At 36.2% G+C, this 22,937-nt stretch overlaps 1 protein-coding gene across 3 annotated transcripts in view; it reads right to left on the reverse strand.

Moving 5' to 3' along the window:
• The window catches only part of LOC112050886 (long-chain-fatty-acid--CoA ligase 4), a 48,899-nt gene that overhangs the window by 19,678 nt on the left and 6,284 nt on the right, over positions 1 to 22,937 (reverse strand). The window contains exons 1-2 of one of the 3 annotated variants that reach the window (XM_024089287.2): positions 18,328 to 18,485; positions 1,832 to 1,871 (exon numbers count right to left, since the gene is read on the reverse strand). In XM_024089287.2, the coding sequence (XP_023945055.2) occupies positions 1,832 to 1,854 (23 nt within the window). In that variant the 5' untranslated portion in view covers positions 1,855 to 1,871; positions 18,328 to 18,485. Of the gene's footprint in view, positions 1 to 1,153; positions 1,243 to 1,831; positions 1,872 to 18,327; positions 18,486 to 22,937 lie in introns of those variants that run through there. The other 2 variants (XM_024089288.2, XM_024089289.2) reach the window with 2 other exon arrangements.

A 22,937-nucleotide genomic window follows, 5' to 3' on the forward strand; every position in this document is an offset into this window, starting at 1 on the left:
AAATATAAATATTCACAAATAGTGGATAGGTACTTCTAGAATACCATTGAAAATATAAGCCAAACCATATCCATAATGTGACTCCGGCTTTGGAGTTAGTTATTGACAGATGTCTAACCATATTATTGATACTACTTATCAATATGGCTACCATAGACTTTATGGAAGCGGTAACTGTTTCGCAATTAGTCTAGACCGTTATCTGACCAGACGTGGTTTAAAAGGCTTAACAGTGAGCTGATTGCACCTCGCACTGGCCGACTGGTTGCGACAAACACAAGATAAATGCCGATAATGCCGGCGTGTTGCATGGATAGCTTTATCGTAATCGTATGTCTCATTGATATTTACACGGTTGCACAATCCACAGAAACATCTACGAGTGTATCAGCATGAAACTAATCCTGACCCCTTCTTTTGAAGAAATGAAAGAAAAAAATGAAAGTCATGCTAATCTTCAGATTTTAATTCTCAATAAAAAAAAGGCGAGTTCGACTTAACTGTGTATTTTTGTCTGTGCGATCGTAGATTTGAAACTACGATTTTTGAAATGCTGATGTGATCTAGATGATTATATCGTTCGTGACGATTAGTAAATTGAATTATTCACGCATATCGTTTTGAGGATAAGATTCAAATTTTTAATTAAACTTACGAGTAATAGAGTTATTTTAATGAATTATCGTCAGTTATGAGAACTTTCTTTTAAATCCGTTTCTGATATTATCAGATATACTCTACAGATTTACATTGGTGGGAACGGTGCCTTTCTCATTCCGAGAAATTACATTTGTACAGCAAATTCAGAGCACATTTTCCGAGAAAATCTCCTTTTTTGCAACAATTGCGAAGCGCATTTTCTGGGATTTTTATGAGGCACATAAGCAGCTCTGATGTCACTAGATATTTTCAATTTACAATTTTCCAGTTATATATAAAAAGCATAAAGAAAGAGATTTTCATTTGATCATAACCTAAGATTTACTTGTACGTGAAACAAAATTACACAGACCAAAATTCCTATTTAAAATACAGACACGGCAAACTACAGCACAATATCAAATATTACTAAAGAGGGTTCAAAATGAACATCAGTTCTTAATGAATAAACGAAAACATCTTTGATTTTATCTCTTAAATCCATAAAACTTACATTTTATAAGTATAAACTCCCATATCCAAGAGGTTATTATAACTTCACAACACACTCGTAACGCGCCACGTGTGACAACAAGTGAACCGATCGCACACAGCGGTGAAACATCACTGAGAACCAGTGGTTATCATTAAAGTTATATACATTCTGATAAGCGGACTGATAGTAAACAGGATCAGCCGGACATTGCATAAATGAGAGACTTAAGGTAAACTAAATAACTATTAGCATGATATTTCGCAAATAATCCATGAGACGTCTATTACATTACTTTAACCAGATTCTATATTGATGTGGCCTACGTTAATGAGCCTTCTTTGCATAGAAGTTGTTAACTTCCCTTTTCTTACAGATAGTCAGAATTGTAATCATAGAACAAAAGAGACTTTTGAAAGGAACTTCAGATTCTTGTGTCCTCGTAAAGTTTCTAAACACTATTTCTATCATTACTCAAAGTAAGCCTACAAACCACGTGATGTTGAGTAAGATGTTTATCTAAATTGATAGAGTATTTTGAAGAGTTTCGTTCAATAGCAACTGAACCGACATCCCTAAATATTGTCTTAAGATTTGTAAATCCTATTCCACCATACAAGACACTAAGCCGCCTCCAACCTCCTCAGAGATAAACTCAAATACTATGTACTTTAATATTAAAGAAAAAGTAGCACTTACGTATCATTCTCGTCTATAAACATGTCTCTCCGTCTTCAATCTGTAACAAAATAATAATTTTTTTAACAATTGCATATTATTATGCAAAATATAAAATCATTACTAAAAAACCTTTAAAGAGAACAGTCTTGAATTCTAGCAGGAGACTAAAGATAGAGATAGAAATAGAAAAGAATTTGAAACTATCAAGTTACAAAATGCACTACTGACATTATGACTGACAAAGATATTAAGAAAAATACAAATTCCAGCGGACGTATTGTAACCGATTAAAATATAGACTTTGATTTTGGTAAGTGAATCACGCTTGAATCACTTTCAATAATTTACTGTGATTAACTGATTAAACGAAATTAATATAATTATCAACAATGTCACCGTTCTGCATGGCAACAGATTTATATCTATCAATTACCGATTATCATGTTTAATACTAAGAACTTCGTTCTGGAATCGTCGATGAAATCATGATTTCTCATATTGAATAGATCGATTAATCAGTAATATTATAGATATTAATATTTTGGAAATTCTAGCTAAAAGAGTCAAATAAGGAGTGAACGTTTGTACCTATGTGAGTCCTACAAGTAAAGTTTCAAGCATCTCAAATATTTAAAACCCAAGAGAATTAAATAGAGGATAAAGTAACCGTTTTTACGATAAACGTGTTTTATAATTTACACGATTATCATTATTTACCTTTTGAAAAAGAAAGCCGATTAGATCCCCTCGAAAGCATATTTATCATTAACAAACTCATGAACGGTATAGTAAGTAACCTCGACTTAATAAGCGTACTAACTCAGAAGTGAGAATTTACAGTTAGACTCTACAAACTCTCTGCTGTTTATAATAACTAGCGAATTCGGTGTAAGGGTTACGGTAATTGTAAACGGCAGCACGAAATATATGCATTGTGCTAAGTGCATTACTTTGATGGTTTTGTGCCATTTTAGTCAACATAGAAATCATTTACACCCAATTTATAACACGTTTTTGTGTTGGCAGGTCATATTGTACTAATCTACATTTATATTATAAGACGTATTTGCATTAGCAGGTCTATTGACTCGACGCATTGTCGGTTATCGTAACTATTTGAATCGTCAACGATAACATCTTTATTGTAAGACGTCTTTGCATTACGAGTAGGTCCATTGACTCAAAACATTGGCGGTTGTCGCGTCTATTGCCCGCCAACTATCTGGCAACATTCGCCATGCCCGCGTGTATTCCGTCTATAATTAGACGGGGGCTCGGCGACGCGTGTACGTGTAGCAAGGCGTCTAAACACTCATGGCGTAATGATGCCATCGACCTACAAGTGCTAATCTAACTTTGTACGCTGCACACGCGTTTAATGTTTATTTTGTGCCGCTACTCGATGCTCGATTATTAATCTTTTAACACGCAGTGACCGGGGAGAGTCTAGTATTTGCTTTCCAGAGGAAGATTCCATCATTTGCTTACGTTACGTCAACCATTCACGATCAAGTTTGCTGTCAAGTCAGCAGGACGCTTAGCAGGGATGTGAGCAACGAAAATATATCAAAACCATACCAATAATTTTAAACGTGAACTGCTGTAATGAGAAGGAAAATAGCATTGGGTATCTGCAAAGAGCTTTCCTCTATGATTTTCCCAAGTTGATTCTAGAAGGCAAGATACCCAGTAAATGTGCACTTGGGAGGAAATGAATGTACGACATAAGGGATTAAGATTACAGTCTGCTTAAAATATTGCACCAGAAGAGTTTTCTCTGCCTGACCGCCAAACTTCAATTTGAAGGAAGCACCCCATGATGATGACCCATAACCATATTGCGATGTTTTTCTCTGCCTACACCCCTAAGCGTCCTGCAGGCTTGATGGTAAGCTTGATCGTGAGTGGCTGGCGTTAGGCGATAAAATATAATCATAAACCTAACAAAAAATTGTCGCTTGATATCAAGAAAATATTCTAGTACAAGCTTTCACAAAAAAATATATCCTAAATTGAATTTCTCAACTGGGACTAGAACGCTGGAACTTTATAAAGCAAAGCATGCACAAGTCAGAAAGGGAAGTGCGCCAAAAATACCAAAAGTATTGTTATCAGATAAGTGGCGCTATCGGTCGGAAACTAGATTGAATGTGATTGAGACGAACACGCTTTGTCTGGCACGCTGTAAATGTTGAAATGGACATAAAGTCCACTTCAGATTAAAGGTTATTGTGACACAATTGGAATATGATAAGCCTTCTAGCTAATAATTTTCTGATAAGTCTCAACTAATATTATGAAGTAATATTTGATAGTTTGTTAGATACGATTTAACTCAAAAACTAGGACCGATTGTAGAAATTCTTTAACACGACATTTACATTCGGTAAATAAATGAGCTATTTCATCCCCGTATTCACACAGGAAGGGAAACTACGCGGACGAAACCGCCGGGCGTTGCCAGTCTTACAGCCACTGTTTACAGCCAATGTTAGTTTTGGTAGTATAGAATTGTTATACTCGCATGTAAAAATGTATAGACGTTATAAAGATTCCAACTTAACGATAATTGACCATACAGGAAACACAATAGGGGTTAACAAATGAAAACAATAATTAGGATAACAGAAAAGGAGAATATTATAGGGCTGTTGGCCCTGTTATCCTTCAGTTTTATATACTTAATCGAAATTTCACTCAAAATCATTACAAAAACTGTACAGTTTAAACTGACAGACAATGAACATGGACGATTTAACTGAACAGTACGATTGTTCAGTTAAAACTGCAGGTCTATATCTCGGGTTAGTCATGTTTAATAAATTTATATTAGTATTTGAAAAAAATACGGCATCTTAAGAGCTATTGTCACTTAACATCAGGCTAATTCACTAACTCTGACGTATGCTAGTTGACATATAAGAAATTAAAATTTCATGTAACAAATTTCATCCGGTGCCTAGTGACAACCCTTCGTGGATATCATACAGTAGGTAGATGCCATTTTTCAGTTGATTTGACGTTAATTAATTTAATAGGGCGTTATTAAAGACCAAATAAGAGAATATGACAGCAGGTGAGTAATATCGCATTAAACCGCTAACGTGTCAATTAAAAGAAGTGCGCATCTTAATAATTGATGTCCTTAATGTAACAAAGAAATATACACATCAAGCAGATGTATGATGACACAGATGTCTCGCAAGTGTAACGACCTGGATGCGCAAAGGGCGAAGTACGTAGACTGAGCACGCAGAACAAAAGGCACTTCGTTGGACAAACTTAACCTATAAAGTGTAAACAAGTTATACTTGTTATTGGAGGTAGTCTGCGATAGTGCCAAAATTAATAAAGGTTTAGTCTGCTCAGTCATGGGAGAAGTTTTTATTTCTAGATATTGTATCGTTGTAGTTCAGAGGCTTGGTCGCTAACTAAGGGCCTCTTATGAAGGCTCAGAGACACACAGCGGGCGATGGAACGAGCAATGCTCGGAGTATCTCTGCGTGATCGAATCAGAAATGAGAATTTCATTCCAAATATCTCGATCAATCAAAAAAAACCCAGCTGATCCTTATAGGTACAATCAACATCCAAGCGACAAAAGTCAAATGACACATCGAAGACTCTCTAGACTTTACCCTATAAGTGTAGGATGCCGTGTCACAGGAAAAAATAATCTTCATACAGTTGACGCTAGCACCGTCACGTTTACCAATGGAACTTTGCTTTGTTTCCCACTAATCACTGGTATAATGAACGTTGTAATTATAAAGCAATGTGATCGACTAAAGGTAAAACTTCAAGGCGATAACGACATGCTGAATGGAATAAACAATTATTATTATATAAATTTTCTCGCGATGCCATTTAATAATCTAGAATTCTAAAAGACAATAATAATAAGTTTGTTATCAAATATTAAAAACACGAATGAATAGAGATGAAGTCTAGGATGAGATAAAATCTAATACATACAGAAAACCAACGATAGGAAATATTATATAGCTAACAGACTAATAGATTTCTTGGAATTATCTTCAGAATAATTCTGTGATGATGAATAAATTTTTTTAGGTTTACGGACGGTTCTATTGACTTACGTGTATTCGACGATATTTAGCTAAATAAGGAAACGCAATAAAAGCCACTTACAGAATAATTTCCAAGATTTCACGTGTTGAAATTTCAAAATGTCCTCATATCATTATTTTTTATTTCTTTTATTAGGACAACCAACAGCTATTATTATTAGGTAGTTAGTGTCAATGCTCAGCTAATTACAGGTTATTAAAATGAAGTTTGAAATTATTGAACCCATTATGTTCATAGGATAATTCCATAATATACGTACGTCACATAAATATGACGATGTGAAAATACGGACGATCAAATGCCATTAGAAAATAAGGAAAAGTTTTCATAAAACTACCCACCAATGTCGTATTAATTATAAAGACAAGGAAATTTGAGTTATTCTAGAGATGACTTGGAATCGTACCTGTAATACGAGTAAAATGATACTCAAAACCGATTTTTAGCTGATATTATTAATAATAATAATAATTAATGAATAAACGAAAAGTTAGAGGTCTCACGTTTTTCGCTTTACCTGTTGAGCAAAATGATAAAGAACAAAAGTCTGTGTTTGCGCACTTGTGCACTGTATTATCTGAGTATTTGACTATTACAGATATTTGTGTTTGGCGGTCAAGACAATTTTAATTAATTGCAAACCCAAAAACCTGCTTCCGGTTCTTGAATTTGTGAATACGTTTAGTTTCATAATGAATAATCAAAAGTTTTACATTGATAACTAAAACGCAAATGTAATTGACAAAGCAGTTCTGCAAATGTTTATTTCATCACGCGCAAGCGACACTTCTGTAATGAGTCTGATAAGTCTCAATTAGTAGCGGAGTCTGGAGCTCGCCACAAATTGTAGCACCGCTGTTAATTAGTGAATAGCCAGTGACGTAACACTCCGAAATAATTGTGACCATGAATGATTACAACATTGTAGGAAGATAAACGACTTGAAGTGGGTCACAAACATGGTGTGTTTCTAATGATCGTTCGTCTCCATGACAACTTCGTTGTTTATGACAAAAAAAAAAGTAAATTTGAATTATGGCATCCTATAAACAAAGTTCGAATTCCAATAAGACGCGTTTTAGGCGAAAAGTTCGCGAACGAGTGTAAAATAGCGGATCACACCTCTGGGAAGACACCTAATATTGGCAAACGGTAAATAATAGAAACTGGGTGAAAAATTCCTTGATGAGCGTTACTTCAAAAAATTTTGCATGATACACTTCATGACAGTGGCGCGCACTTCATAGATGCACACTGCCCGATAATGACACAGAGTCGTAGACAGTTGGCATAGAACAGCAACAAAGGACTTTGTGTGTCTTAATGTGTTGGTATATCGACCAGCACTGGATAACATAGTGTTCTTCTTCTTCTTCTTTTTGATGTCGCGGCTCTGCAGGTCTTCTTGAGGTCCTGTATCACGTTGACCGTTACCGATCTATTGTGATCGCCACTGACTAGATATCCCCTCCAATACTGGTTGCTGCCAGGTACAGCAGCAGTTAAACGTAGTGTTGGTCAACTTAATAAGTCATTCGTTTATAGACGGCGAAAAGCTTTGTGTTTGGAAGTCGACAAAAGAACAATGACCATCAATGCAAGTCCATCGTCTCCAAAATGAAATTACGATGATGACGATAATTTATTTAGTTATTAGTCAGCCCAGTGTAGGTTCGAATTCGGTCCGGGGCAAGCACCTACAACTTTTAGTTTGTGCAAGAAATTAAATATCACGTGTCTCAAACGGTGAAGGAAAAACACAGTGAGGAAATCTGTATACAGTGAGCTGAAGTAATGATTATAGTCCAGACACCAGACATTGACGCGTTTAAACGAACTTATAGCTATTATAGACTTCGAATTTGATAGATATGCCGTAAATAAATGAAACGGCAGGCGTAAAGAAAGAACACGATATTGGAACGAGGCCAGCATACAGCATTATTGGAGTAACAAGAGACGGCTGAATCACCCGCGGAAAATGAACAAAGGGCTTATCGGCGTATTTAAATGTTAATAACACAAAGAACCATCTTCCAACGAAGTTCGCTTTATCAACACACCGCAGTTTACTAACCTTGCTTTGTTAGGTTTCTAACATAACAAAAAAGTAAACCTTCATCGGAACTTGGTTGATTTATTTGCTTTTTTATGCTAAATAATTGGAAACATCTGTGTTTTTAAATGGAAATTAACAACAAATATTATTTCGCAGGGCGCTTTTAATAATAGAGAAAACTGTCATCAGTTTTTTTAAATTGTATATAAAAAATTAAGATTATGCTAATAGTAAAGCAATTTTGTAAAATTTACAGGGTATCTGCCATCATTTCTGCATATTACTTTTTATGTATAAATTAGTTAACATTGACCTTATTAACCCGAATGTATCATAAAATCAATATATTCAAACCTAGTCATCATCCCCATTGATATCTACTGAGGATTTAGTATTCCTAGTGGTCGCCCCGTGGTCGAAGTTTTATTTGCGATCATTAATTAAAATGTATACATATTAAATAAAGAAGTGTCTGTCTGATTGTCTGACAAATTCGTTTATTTCAAGTAGACTTAGTATAAAAGTACTATATGTGAAGACTATCAAGTACCAACGGTTCTGTATCAGACATTAAAAGTTATTCCAATTGGCATTAGAGTATCTATATGGAATAGAATTTCTAAACAAAGTCCATGCGAACGTGTATTGATCCACCTCGTGTCTCTGCCCACAACACCGCGCGCCGGATGAATGGCGGTGTTTAATCAATAGAGTACAAACACGCGGTGCGACCACTTGCGGTGCAAAGTCCGTCTTTTCGTTTCAAGATCGGCTGTTCCGTGTAATCGTCAGGGTTGTCGACGCACAGAAATATAAAAGGACGTAAAAACGCTTAGTACCTAATTAATTTATAGCTTGAAACAAAAAAACACTTCCGCTATTATACTAAAAAAATTACTATAATTTTTTTAGTACCTAGCAGAGGACTCTCAGCCAATCACCGTCATTGTTCATCATACGTGACCGCAGCTAGTTCACCAATTAACTTTTTGGTTAGTTAGCATGTTGTAGTTTGATTAGAATTTGGTCAATTTGTCAACGTGTTTGGCTGGTGGATACTCAATTTCTTGTGACAATTTTACGTTATTTGTTGAAAATCTATACATTAAAAGTAAACATTATCTATGTTTAATATTAACATTAAGTATTAAAAAAAGTATAATTTTATCTTAAGTCTAAACACTACTCAGTTAAATGATCGACCATCATTCATAACCATTATAATGCTATTATTGCTATTAGTCCTATTATAATGCTATTTTTGCGGTCAGATTTCATAATGACTTAGAGTTTGTTTAAAAATAAAAAAAGTGTGTGTTAGCTCCGGGTTAGGGATAGGGGATAAGACCGGATTAAGGAGGAGCTAGTAAGTATTTAAGTAGCCCTCACCACTTCGACTTTTAGCAGGAAGTTAGCAGCTTCTAATTGTAAAAAATGCACATAATCTGGCCTCTCTCTCTCTCTCAAAAGGTTGGATATCTCTTTCCCTCAATCACAAAAAGTACGATAGTAAATTAAGTACACCACATAAGTTAAAAGGTGTGAACCCTAAAGCGACAGCGGGCGAAGTCGTGCATCCGCGATATGACAATTGCCCCGCGGACTTCGGACCTCATTGTCTGTAACTCAGTCGGTAGTAGCGGGAGCGGTCGCGGCTATCGGAGCCGCAATTATGCAACAATTACCATTACACCTCGTTATCTGGTGATTTACTCGTGTAAACGCCATGCGGGTCTTATTATTTGTAAACGTCAATAGCGATGTTTGTGTTGCAACCTTGTAATGCTGGTTTCTCCGTTTGACTCCAGTACATTTCCTTTTTTACGAGTGATGAGGGGTTGGTTATATTTGTCGAGATATTTTTAAAATTTTTGATTGTTAATAAATTATTAATGGGATATCCCCGTTTTTGACGGAGGAAATCTCTAAAGCTACTCTCAACCTTTTGAAGAAGAGATAGGGTTAGGTATGTGTCAATTTTAAAAGAACATCGTCGTCATCAACCCATATCGGCTCACTGATGAGCTCGAGTCTCTTCTCAGAATGAGAGGGGGGGTAAGGCCAATAGTCCACCACGCTGGCCCAATGCGGATTGGCAGACTTCACACACGCAGAGAATTAAGATAATTCTCTGGTATGCAGGTTTCCTCACGATGTTTTCCTACACCGATTGAGACACGTGATATTTAATTTCTTAAAATGAACACAACTGAAAAAGTTGGAGGTGCATGCCCCGGACCAGATTCGAACCCAGACCCTCCGGAATCGGAGGCAGAGGTCATATCCAAAAAAAAACTGTTCTAAGCCTCCTGGTAAAGCAAAAAAAGAACTAATAATAATTGTCTATTCAAGTATGTTTTAGTTAAAGTAATCACCACGTCTTAGTAATCAATTTGTGTCAAATGTCGCAGTATGTTTATGTTAGCAAATAAATAACGATGTAAATAACGGAAATCGGCAAAGCGATCCATCATATTAGTGGGGCAAAGGTTTATTGTTGTTGTCACACCGGGCGGACGACGTCCTTGGGCGCCGAACTTTGAACGGCCTTCGTTGATTTGTGTAGTAGAACGATATTGGTACTGTGACAGTGTGACTTCGCATGTGATTAACCACAGAACATAGAAAAGGTTTTTAACCACCGTTGCAAGTAAGGGGTGTTACCGCGTTCACCGCGTGTCTGTTACTACAGTCGATAGGTCGGTAATTTCAGCTTAGAAATGCTAATGAACCGAGATAGTTGAATTTTGGATATGACGTCTGAGGAGCCAAAAAAGTTTATCTTCTGATTGTCGACCAAGATATCTTATGTGCATTTTCTGCCATCTTGAACAAATAGTTTGTTTGTTGTAAATTTGTTTCTCCGTTGAGATACGAAAATTTCGGTTTAATATTTTGTTGCTCTGTCTACGGTCTCTAATTAATTAAGGTCATTGACATTTTTCACCTATCGCTCATCCTTATTGAGATATTCACCCACGTCATATCCAAAATTCATCTTTCTCGGTAAGATTACATTTCCAAATGTACATTGCCAAGTTGGCGTCTTGACTCTAACAGTCATTGCCATTCAATTATTTTTCTCGGTGTACGATTCTAAGCATCGTATTTTCGTTTTTACGATCCTTGATCTACAGAACCGATTTTGATCGAAAATTCTTTTACCGTTAGAAAGCCCCGTTTTCAAGGTCTTGTCGTCAAAATCATGTTGTTTTGGCGAAAAGAACTTGAAAACGGGGCTACTACAATACCACGATCTTTACCTTTAAATAGTATAGATGACAAATTTTCTCAAGAAACAATTAAAATGAAAAAAATCCGGTCTCCCCTATATATAGTAGCGCACACTTCGTAGTTGCAGATATATACTGCCTACCCTGAAGACACCTTACGAACCCGTATTGGAAAAGGAAATATACAATATGTACGTACAGTGCATACCCAGTTAAACGTCTTACGCACGCCACTGCATATACCCAGGTATTCAATACCGCCATACACGTAATTTGTCACAGTAATTGTTCCGTACACTCCTGAGACGCGCCGCCCGCCGAAGGTCACCGGCGCGCATCTAATTAGTCCCAAGATCGACTTACATCTCATTAACTCTACAAGCACTTGTGCGAAAATTAATTGCAATTTGTTCTGGAGTCACGTTATTAATCATGTTGTACAGTAGCGCTTGTAAACTGCTTCGTTCATCCAATGGTTAGCATAACTGGCTATCACGAGGTCTTGGGTTCGATCCCTGGGTAAATTGAGATACTGAGTTTTTCATCACGGGCTGCGTGTTAGAGATTGCTTATAGCAATAAGGTGCATGCTAATTTTTAGTTTTAATTATTATTATTTTTATTTATTTTATATTTTGTGTGCAACTACTAATTTCTTTTTTTCTTTCATCTAAGATTTTTTTCATATAGCTAAGTCCATGAAAGAGGCCTGTGTCCAGCAGTGGTCCATTGGCTAATGTAATGATACTTAATGATGTTTTTCAAAAAAATTATCTATACCAGGAGTAGTCACTTTCAAAGATTGACTTTTCCAAGATGTTACTACAACGCCTATTTAAAATATTGAACTGAATTGATTAAAAACTTGCTAAACTCTCAAAAGGAACAAAAAACCTAAAAAGCAAAATCCACGAACAATCCATTCCACTCAAATGCAGAACAGAAAATCGTTCAAATTATGTAACAACTCCTCATTATATAACAGTAAATAAAACAAATCTATTTGAAAGCCAACCCGAGCATGTCGCGCCGCGGAGGGCATGTTTACATTATATCTGCGTACCCTCCACTCGACCGCCCCATCACCGACCCGGCGGTTATCGTCGTCCGATAAGGCGACGCAAGTCCAATTCATCACCTACAAACGCCCGATAACCTGTGGACTATGAAGCGTATCCTATACCACTGCGTTATAGTAAGTACTATAAATTTTTATAAGTTAATTTGTAAAAAAAATCGAAATCTACTTTTTTTTCCATCACAGTCCAGACACCATAATTGATGTACTTAACTATTGCAGTAGCATAGGCTTAGGCAAACTTAACCTTCATAACATGGGGTAAGTATTTCTTGCTATCGCAGGAAGTATTTCTCGCTATCGCAGGCTGTAGTTCTAAAAACCCAAACAGACAGCCAAACCGAAACAATCGAATTTGGTACCTAATTATGCATGAGAAGTGAGAACGTTGGTTTTTTGTCAGGTGGTACGAAGTTCACAAGGCAAACTAAAGTATGGTGATCTAACATTTGATAATAATAAAAATGGATAATAGACAAGTATGACAAATGGAAAAATTGTGAGTTTTAATTCAGCCCTTTGGTACTTCAATCTTAGGTTTATTCGCCGCGACTTCCTCCGTGAGACAACCAGTGTAAGTTTAAATTTAAATTTCATTTTTTCTATGAGAACTTTCATCCCCTCTTTAACACCATGTCTGCCCATTTCCGTAAATATAACTTAAAAACTGACAGACTTTAATAAAAAATTTCACCACTATTAGGCCAGATAGGAGTGAAACTTCCAAATTTCTTGAAAGTTTAATGAGTTTAATTAACTTGTGCGTTATGTACCATTATCAAACATAATAAACATATTATTGTCTAAGAGATAAAGATATTTCGTTTCGTGTTGGAACGTATGTATTAAGCTTTGTAAAATCAAATATCTAACATCCTATTCAGTTGATATGTCAGTAATTACGAGATGTCACATTAATGACACGTTATCAAGTAATTGATGTTTAGTCTAAGTTTATTGCACCTTATCACTTATCATCGAGTGCACCAATAAATATGTCAGGATTTACATAATATTATTATTATAAAATAAACCTTACACTGTCGTTATAGGAGTAAATAAAGTCACATTATGCAGAATTATAAGAATTTAAAGGACATCTAAAGGTTATAAAATTGTGAATTAAGATCAACAGTGCATATAGATTAGATTGTTTAGTTTGATATAGATACTTTAATTGTAACCAAAAACAGTTTTTTATTGTCCTATTATTCTTGGATAAAGAAAAAAGCCGATTCTGATTTGATCAACCCATAATCGGCTCACTGCTGAGCTCGAGTCTCCTCTCGGAATGAGAGGGGCCAATAGTCCACCACGCTGGCCCAATGCGGATTGGCAGACTTCACATACGCAGAGAATTACGAAAATTCTTTGGCATGCAGGTTTCCTCACGATGTTTTTCCTTTACAGTTAGAGACACGTGATATTTAATTTCTTAAAATACACAAAACTGGAAAGTTGGAGGTGCATGCCCCGGACCGGGTTCGAACCCACACCCTCCGGAATCGGAGGCAGAGGTCGTATCCACTGGGCTATCACGGCACCAGAGTGTTTGCCAAGACAAGACAACACGATCAATTGATCGATCGATCATTATCATAGGATGAGAACTATTGCTATTACAAATAGACCAAAACGATAAAAAAATAAAATGATTCCAACCACGATACATCCGTTAGAATATTCAGAACAGAAACACAAAGGTTCAGCAAACTCAAAATACTTTTCTTTTGCGTCGTGAATAGGTAAGTTGCTTATAGTGTAAACACGAATAGCCTTAACTGAACTTAAACGGGCTTAAGCGAACTCAAGTCTGACCTCAAGAATCCTTTTAGGGTCAACAAGTATTACGTTTTTATACCGAAGGGAAGGATTTAACGATCTTGAATATTATTTTTTTTTTTGTACTTTTTGCAGGTGCACTTACTTGCAGGTACTAACCACGATCTATGTCGATGTATTGGGGCAAATATTTTTCAATGGCACAGCAAAGTTTGTCGCCCAGTTCAATTATTTTCGTACAGTTGCAGTTTTTCATACTTTATGTAATTCAGCAATGTATTTTAACAACGTCTCTATGTGTTTCTCTCTGTGGCTTTTAAAAACCCGATTATGATGCGATATTTTTGTTCGAAAACTGGCGCAATCGAGATGATTCTTAATATGCCATGAAGATTTGGTAAGCCAAACCGAACAGCTTGGTGATTTTCTATTATGATGGAAGGATAAGAGTCATTGTTCTGTGTAGAACGATTTTCAAAATATTTTTATTTAAATTCTTTATAGAATCCTCGGTTCGCGAGTTTTATACTTTGGTTTTTATAAACTTGTCTTGAAAATTGTTCAATATTGTGCAAAATTCATCGGAAATCGAATCCGAGACACGTAAATCCACGGCTAGCAATGCGCCACAAGCAGTCGACTAGTTATTATAATAGCGAGCTAGTAAACATAATGAGTGCAGTGGAGCGCAGTCGCGAGGAATTGGATCATGTGGACGTAACTAACTACTTGTTGTGTTATACTTTAACTAGTAAAATTACGATAATTGTCGGTAGGGTGGTAACTAGCCACGGCCGATGCCTCCCACCAGCCAGACCTGGGCCAATTAAGAAAATCTCAGTCGGCCCAACCGGGGATCGAACCCAGGACCTCCGTAAATGTAAATCCACCGCGCATACCACTGCGCCACAGAGGCCGTCAAAATACCTGAATATTGTTTACAATGTCGAGTTGTGTGTTCAGGAAGTGTAAAAACTACATATACATAAATATATAATGTAAGTAAACACAAAAGTTTGCATGTGTGCGCTCAGTGCAGTAGCTAAACTTTGATGACTGCGGTGATTTTGTGGGCACGTAACATGTCTAATAGTATAAAATCTTTGTAACATGTAATTTCATATAGTAGGTATATAACTATACATATAGGTAAGTGATATTAGCATACGATTCGCGGAAGTGAACGACCTGTGCCGACGTGTGATTCACACTTGAAACTGGAAATGATCAAAATACAACCTACAATGTCAACATAAAGGCCACGTCAGGATTTTATATTACGTGCAAGTATTGATATTCACACGCTGGTTATGTGCGTGTGGTGTCTGTGAAGTGCTCAGACTAAATACATAAGGACTAGTATCGCACCCAAATTCACGAACAAAATTTTCTGCCATTTTCTAAGGAAAACGAGCTTAGATTTCATACATATCTTATACTAAACTAGCAGTTTTTGTTCGTTTTTTACACCATTTAACTACACAAGAAGGAATTTTTACAGAGGTTTTTAACCGACGGACACGATTGTAAACTATGAAACATCGATTCTATAAAGACAGTGTTTATAATCGCATAAGATCGTTGATCATATACTTTGACAGAAAAATAATGTCTTGCGAGGCAGGTCTTTATCTAATTAGTCTAAGGTGAAGTGTGACACGTGACGTCACACTGAAAATATATCTTGCTCTTAATAATTGACATTGTACAGACACATTAACTGCTTTATTAGTCAAGTGGTTAGGTTCGAGTACTGGATAATCTAACCAAGTCCGCCAACCCAAATTGACGCAGCGTGGTGTATCTATGCTCTAGGTGCGGCGGTCTGGATCTGGAATGGCCCGTCAAAACTGACTGAAAAGTGTTAAACCTCATGTGCCTGTAATAACACCGGCAAGCAGGCCCTTCAGGCCCGGAGACATGCTGCAGAGATAAACATGCCGGCCGAGCTGACAGAAAAAGCTCTACTACTACTACTACTACTACCAGTAGCGTGCACTTTTTTTATTAGGGTATGGTATTATTGTACAAATTGTGTAAACTGGATAATTCCTTCCTAATACAGGTTCTTCAGTCACACAGCGGACGATGGAACGAGCTAGGAGTATCTCTGCGAGATCGAATCAGAAATGAGGAGATCCGCAGAAGAACCAAAGTCAGCGACATAACTCAACGAATCTGAAGTGGCAATGGGCGGGCACATTGAGAGCTGATGGACGTTAGGGTCCCAAAGAGCTGGAATCCCCCACCAGGTGGACTGACGACATCAAGCGAGTCGAAGGGATACGCTGGATGCAGGCGGCTCAGGATGTTTAAAAGTCCCTACAAAAGTCCCATGTCCTGCAGTGGACGTTCATCGGCTGATATGATGATGACGATGACAGATTCTTAATGAGTCATTAAGGTAGGCAGTGAGTTTTTGCAACTACCTATGTAGTGCCGGCCAATAACTACTATTAAAACAATTTAAAACGTTGTAGTAAGTACTGTAAAACTCAATAAAAAACTCTTGGTACAGATATCTAGAGTAGGAACTGGGTCGCGCCCTTGACATTGCCAATGCGGCTGCGGTGGGCTCTTTGACTATACGTATACGTGCCGTAGTTCTTAGTTGTTATGTAGCTTTGCATTGCTTCACCGTGAAACTGCGACGTTCATATTTTGTAGGTCCAATAACTCTGTGGTTAAGTATGAGGTCATGAGATTTATATAAAGTTTTTGCTTATTGGAGAAAAGAAAGAATAGGAAAGGCAAATATTATTCAAGTTTAAAATATATAATATTTTTGAAAAGAAAGTTAATAATAGCCCCAAAATATTATTTTCCAAACAGGAAGACCATAATATCTTAAAATCGAGGACAAGTCCTTGAATTTATACACTGCAAAGTCATGTATATTAATGTTAATGCCTACAGAGGCATACAACATTTTACACAATGATCATAAAAACGATTAAAACATTAAACCAATGAAATGATTTATTACATTGCGTTTAGCACAATAAAACATAAGGTAATAAAATAATATTATAGTCACTAGCGGGCGACGAATACTTTGTCCAGTTATTTTCCTATTCAAAAATGAAATTAAAATAATTTTCTTTATGTTTAACAAATACTTAGTTAATTTTAATAATTTTTATTTGGAAAAAATCTGGCGTTTTATTTTTGATAGTTTTGCAACAAAAATAAACGTAACGTTATATGTAAACTAAAAAATCATCAACATTTGTTTTATAACAGACAGAATTACCATTGCATTTATAATGTTATTATGGATAGATTCACAGTTCAACCGTTAACTATTACCTAACTTAGCTAATAGTATACTTACGTGATATTTAGTATTTACAGAGTCAACGACCTCTAAGTTAACGTTAACTGATGGAGATGATTATTATTTGTTTAAGGATCTATACAGACTGCCTTTCAATGGAAACCCACTTCATATTAAAGTTGAGCGAATTTCCAATGGCACGACATTTAAACACAGTTGTCATGTTAACTTTTTAAAAAATATTTTTTTTAAATATCGACTTTATCTGCAAGTATAAGTTTTTTTTCGCTTCATTCATCATCACGAAGGAACATACGTAAATAAAAAACATACATATACTGCTAAAATCATAACCCTAACTTCGTCAGTCAGTTAGAAAGGGTATGCTCCGAATTGATAACCATTTTCTATTTACAAGCTCGTTAAAAACTCTTATTAGAATAATAGCAAAACACTTGCTAAAACTGCTATAAACTCCCTTTGTTGTAACAAATAAAATTACATTCATAAGAAAAAAATATTATTCATGAAAAATCTATCGCATTATCGATGGATTTGCCTTAAACAATATTTTTCCTTGTCTTTTCGCATTTAAAGTCAATTGAAATTAATATATTTTCCAATTATAAATCTAAATGGATTCACAAACATTACTAAGCATCTAATATCTAATAAATAGGTTTTGTTTTTATCAAAAAGGTTAAAAACCTCATTAAAATACCATTAATATAAGTGTAATTGGTGAAGAAGCAACCGCTGTGTTTTTGTTAAGAATGCACGCAGTCATCTGGTTTTTAAACCGCCGTCGTTATATTTATTTTTAAAACATGCTGTTTTACAAACCAGATACAGTTTTTTGCATACCCGTGTGTATAAATCAAATTACGGAAGAGTAACCACAGTAGTGGGCACCACGGAATAGGCCGGTTAAACTTTGCACCTCACGTGGTCGTGAAAGGAAATTTAAAAAAAAAAAAGAAAAAACACGACTCACCTAAACGGCTCGCAGAAACGTAACTAAACTAACACCTTATAGTATATCACAGACACTTGGTAATATTTTGATAATCAAAAATAAAATTTAAATAAAAAAAAATTAAAAACGTTACACGACCAAGCCGCCCGACGGCCGTTCGGAAACTGAATAGTGAATACCGTTTTGGAAATTTCGTTCCCGCCGTTGCTCGTTCGCTCCATGGCCGTGATCCACGTCTAGGGTTGACACGTCATCGAAAGAAACCAATTTGCATTGTACAGACAGTTCGTCTACACTTGGTCAATTATTAAGACCATACGGTAACTTTAGACTAGGAAATTCCTATTCATATACTCTTTAAGATTAATTATAAGAAACAGTCTTAATAAGTACACGTGTTAGCAACACTTAGTATAAAAGTAAACTTGTTCGTCTGAACTTAGTCAACTATTAATACCACACGTCAACTCTCGATTAGGAAATTCCCAGGTACAGTGGGACTATTCTGTGAACTTCAAAAGTATTACCTGCATCTAATCTAAGGATAACTTTTTATGGATGTTGGAGGCACTAACTAGCGATGTGTATGCGTATAGTCTGAATATATTTATTTATATTTGTTTACTTTCATAAAATTCAAAATGGTGGCCGGCCATAGGTCACTATCTCCGAACCCCTTTCATCAGTTGGAACAAAGATGATAATAAGAAGCATCCTTTGTACATTAACAAAAGTCAATATGAAAATTATTTAACTACGTTGATCTAGTGACAGATCCTATTACCCGCAGAACCAAGCCACGGTTAACTAACCCACGATCATCTGTTAGTGATCGTTAAATAATCAAATATCACCCTAATCCCGCCTACCCGGATCAGCGAGGTGATTGAAAGCTCCGTGTCCTTCCTTCCTTTAAGGAGCGACGCCGCTCGAGACCTGTAGGAGGTTATTAAAATAGGCTGATAATGATGAAAAGTTTTATAAGACAGTGACAACCTTATCGATTAATTGACATAAGCGGAGTAAAGTAGCCTATTACGTGCAGAAAACAACAAAGTAGATAAACCTGCTCAAGGTGGAACAGCTGAAGCAAAAACAAAGGATGTTGCCCGCTAGTGCCTCTGTTTAAATGGCACTTTGTATTGCAACATTCCAGTAATATAGTAAACGATAAACTATATATATTTGAAAATAAATAACGGAGACAGAGGTTGGTAAACAAGTTTTATACAATCTATATTAATATTATAAAGCTGAAGAGTTTGTTGGCTTGAACGCGCTAATCTCAGGAACTACTGGTCCGATTTGAAAAATTCTTTCAGTGTTAGATAGCCTATTTATCGAGGAAGGTTATATGCTATATATTATCCCCGTATTCCTACGGGAACGGGAACCACGCGGGTAAAACTGCATTCATCAGCTAGTTAATCATATATTTATATTATATCCGATCTTTATTGCACATAGTTAAGGATCTTACTAAAAACGTCTGGTATCTATTAAAATAACCTGATCCAAATAGTCAATAAGTTTTAGAGCTACGACACCAGAGTGCCGCTGCCGCACATACCTTTATTACTACGGATCATTATGAAATTATTATGAAACAGTTCACATTTGGATGAATGGAAATAAAAAAAAAACTATAATAAAAACTGTTTCGTTAAATGTAACGGGAACCTCGGGAAAGGGCGTGATGATATTACGAGTAAAAGTTACTTGCTTATAAACTAACTAAATTTTTTTCGAACGTCTTCCAGAGCGCTCATAAAATGATTGGACTGCCAAAAATTTGCGGCTTCGACCACGACCAGCCTTAAAGCGGCCAATGTCGGGCTAATGCAGTTGTTATTCTGCGCTAGTGTAACACTGGCTGGCTGGGCCACATTACACAGAACTAGTGCGCGTGAGCCCATTGCAAACCGTACTTAGCTTAGTCGCAACTAAAAAAATCTTAGTACTCATAATAGGCTAAAAGTACTTGCATCGGGGTTCGGGTTAGATAGTGATGTTTGCATTATCGAAATATGTTCATTAATTAAAACCTAATAATATTTTTTTTTTTTTTTTTATTCTTTACAAGTTAGCCCTTGACTACAATCTCACCTGATGGTAAGTGATGATGCAGTCTAAGATGGAAGCGGGCTAACTTGTTAGGAGGAGGATGAAAATCCACACCCCTTTCGGTTTCTACACGGCATCGTACCGGAACGCTAAATCGCTTGGCGGTACGTCTTTGCCGGTAGGGTGGTAACTAGCCACGGCCGAAGCCTCCCACCAGCCAGACCTGGACAAATTAAGAAAATCTCAATCTGCCCAGCCGGGGATCGAACCCAGGACCTCCGTCTTGTAAATCCACCGCGCATACCACTGCGCCACGGAGGCCGTCAAAAATATGCATTAAATAAGATTTATATTTTGTTGATGCAAAATTGCAAGTAGATTTTGTAGTAACCGTGGTAATATTTTTCGATAAACCTTCGATAGGCATTGAAAGAAAAGTTGTTTGTTGTGATTTCATACATAGCTGTAACAGTTATGTATGAAATCACTAAATGAAAAATCCGATTTCATACCATTACTATACGATAAAACCATTAGAGACGGTATTTTATTTTAAAGATTCGAAATAATACTTGAGATTTTTAAAAACATTCCTGTATATATAAACGTAAAAAATATTATAAAGGATACCGCAAAGAATCTAATAATATTGGAAAAAAATCAGTGTGTAGAAATCCACTAACTATAGAAACTTTATTTTATGTCTGTCTGTCTGAAACTGTCAAAAAAAATTTAGATGAGGAAACCAATCGAAATATGAAGAATATTTGCCACATCTTGTCGGGAAAGACTGTATTAGGAGTAGGTACGACAATAGACCAACGGGCCGGGGATCGAACCACCACCCCTCAGTGATGAGCCCAGCCGCTCATACCGTTGAGCTATTGACATTAACATGCGATGGACCCCTGCCTCCTCAACTACTAAACCTACTAGTAAAGACAGTCACCGGTTTGGAAGCTGGTTCGGCTTAGAACAGCCGGCAGTAAACTCAACAATTCCCATTTTAAATTCAACATTCTTTATAATGTTTATATTTATTTTTATTTTATTTATTATCATTGCACCTTGAGACCCCAACATCCATTGGTTCTTCGAAGTTTAGTATTTTGTTTTTGTCTTGCATCCACAATCCGAATTGCTTCGCACGGAATTTCGTCAATTGTTTTCAGAGAAATTCTTGGCAGATTGCCAATTCTAACATGATGCAATAAACACTTTCCGTGTTAATGACCTATCAATTACTGAAGCCAGTCGGATTAGTGCCAACATTGAGTGACAAATTTCGAAAATGATGTATATCCATCACTGATAACATATAGGAAGGTATATTAGGTAGATAAACTATTGCAGGAATTTACAAATCTTATTAATCCTACTATTCTTAATCCGATTAATACGAGATTATCTACTAGCAGAGCCCCGCGACTTCGTCCACTTTTTCAGATATTTTCACCGTCCAAACTTATTGAAATAGGGGCTCTATTATGTTATTCTAAACTTAGCTTTATCTATCTGTAAAAGCCCTATTAATATCCATAGCCATAACATTCATTCGTTTATTGTTGTTTTTTTTTTACTTCATAACAATATAGAGCTGAAAAAAAATATTCCTTACAAAGGATTCTACTCAATAACACCTACTCCGACATTTTGGTATAAATATCTTCTACTTCACATAGGTCTTACTATTCTGTCAAAGTCACGAAGTTGAGCCGTTTATCGATTTCTTTATAAACGGAAACCGCTCAGGATTAAATTGTATAAATTAATAAAGCTTAAGATGACCAATAACTTCACCAGCGCCTCACATAATACCGTGCAGCTATCAAGACTTACGATATAATATCGTCTACCATACAAATGCCGTGACGGTATTAAACTCCCACGGTACAGTAAGCTACGAAATCACGGACAAAGACTAATGACATAAAACAGCATAAATACCAATAATCACAGACGGTACACGCTACGGATACGACAATCTAAGACCGTCATATCGCGTCAAGGCAGAATGATCTCTGTGCTAACGAAATAAGAGCCAATAACCGAGAACAGTGATTAAGTCTTTTTTTATCTGACAGACTCCTACACGCGTAAGACAATAGTGAAGAGTCTGAGGAATGACCTAAGCAAGGAACGTCGTGACAGGGCAACCATCATGCTTTCAATTTAAAGACGAAAACTTACTTGTTTTTTTTTTAGAAATTTATGAATTGAATTTGAATTTGCCTTTGAATTTTATTAAAATATACATATAACTATAAAATGATTTTCATGTAAGATTGTATGAATACAAATGCATATTGATTGCAGTAAAAGAACTATTTGATGATCATATTCATAAGCGTGTTCTTGCAATCTTGTTAAAATGTTTGCTTAAAGGATTTTAAGTGAAAAAAAAGATGGTAACCATAAAGGCGCATTTTCACTAGTGATATTAGATACTAGTGTGACATGTCCCAGATACCGATATACTATAGATGAATATCGCTCGACATTCACTTAGTTGACCGTGCGTATGTTGTGAGACAATGTCTCGCGACATATGACTCGTTCGAGCA

The sequence above is a fragment of the Bicyclus anynana genome, chromosome 3 (assembly GCF_947172395.1).
Source record: "Bicyclus anynana chromosome 3, ilBicAnyn1.1, whole genome shotgun sequence".
Classification (NCBI taxonomy): Eukaryota; Metazoa; Arthropoda; class Insecta; order Lepidoptera; family Nymphalidae; genus Bicyclus; species Bicyclus anynana.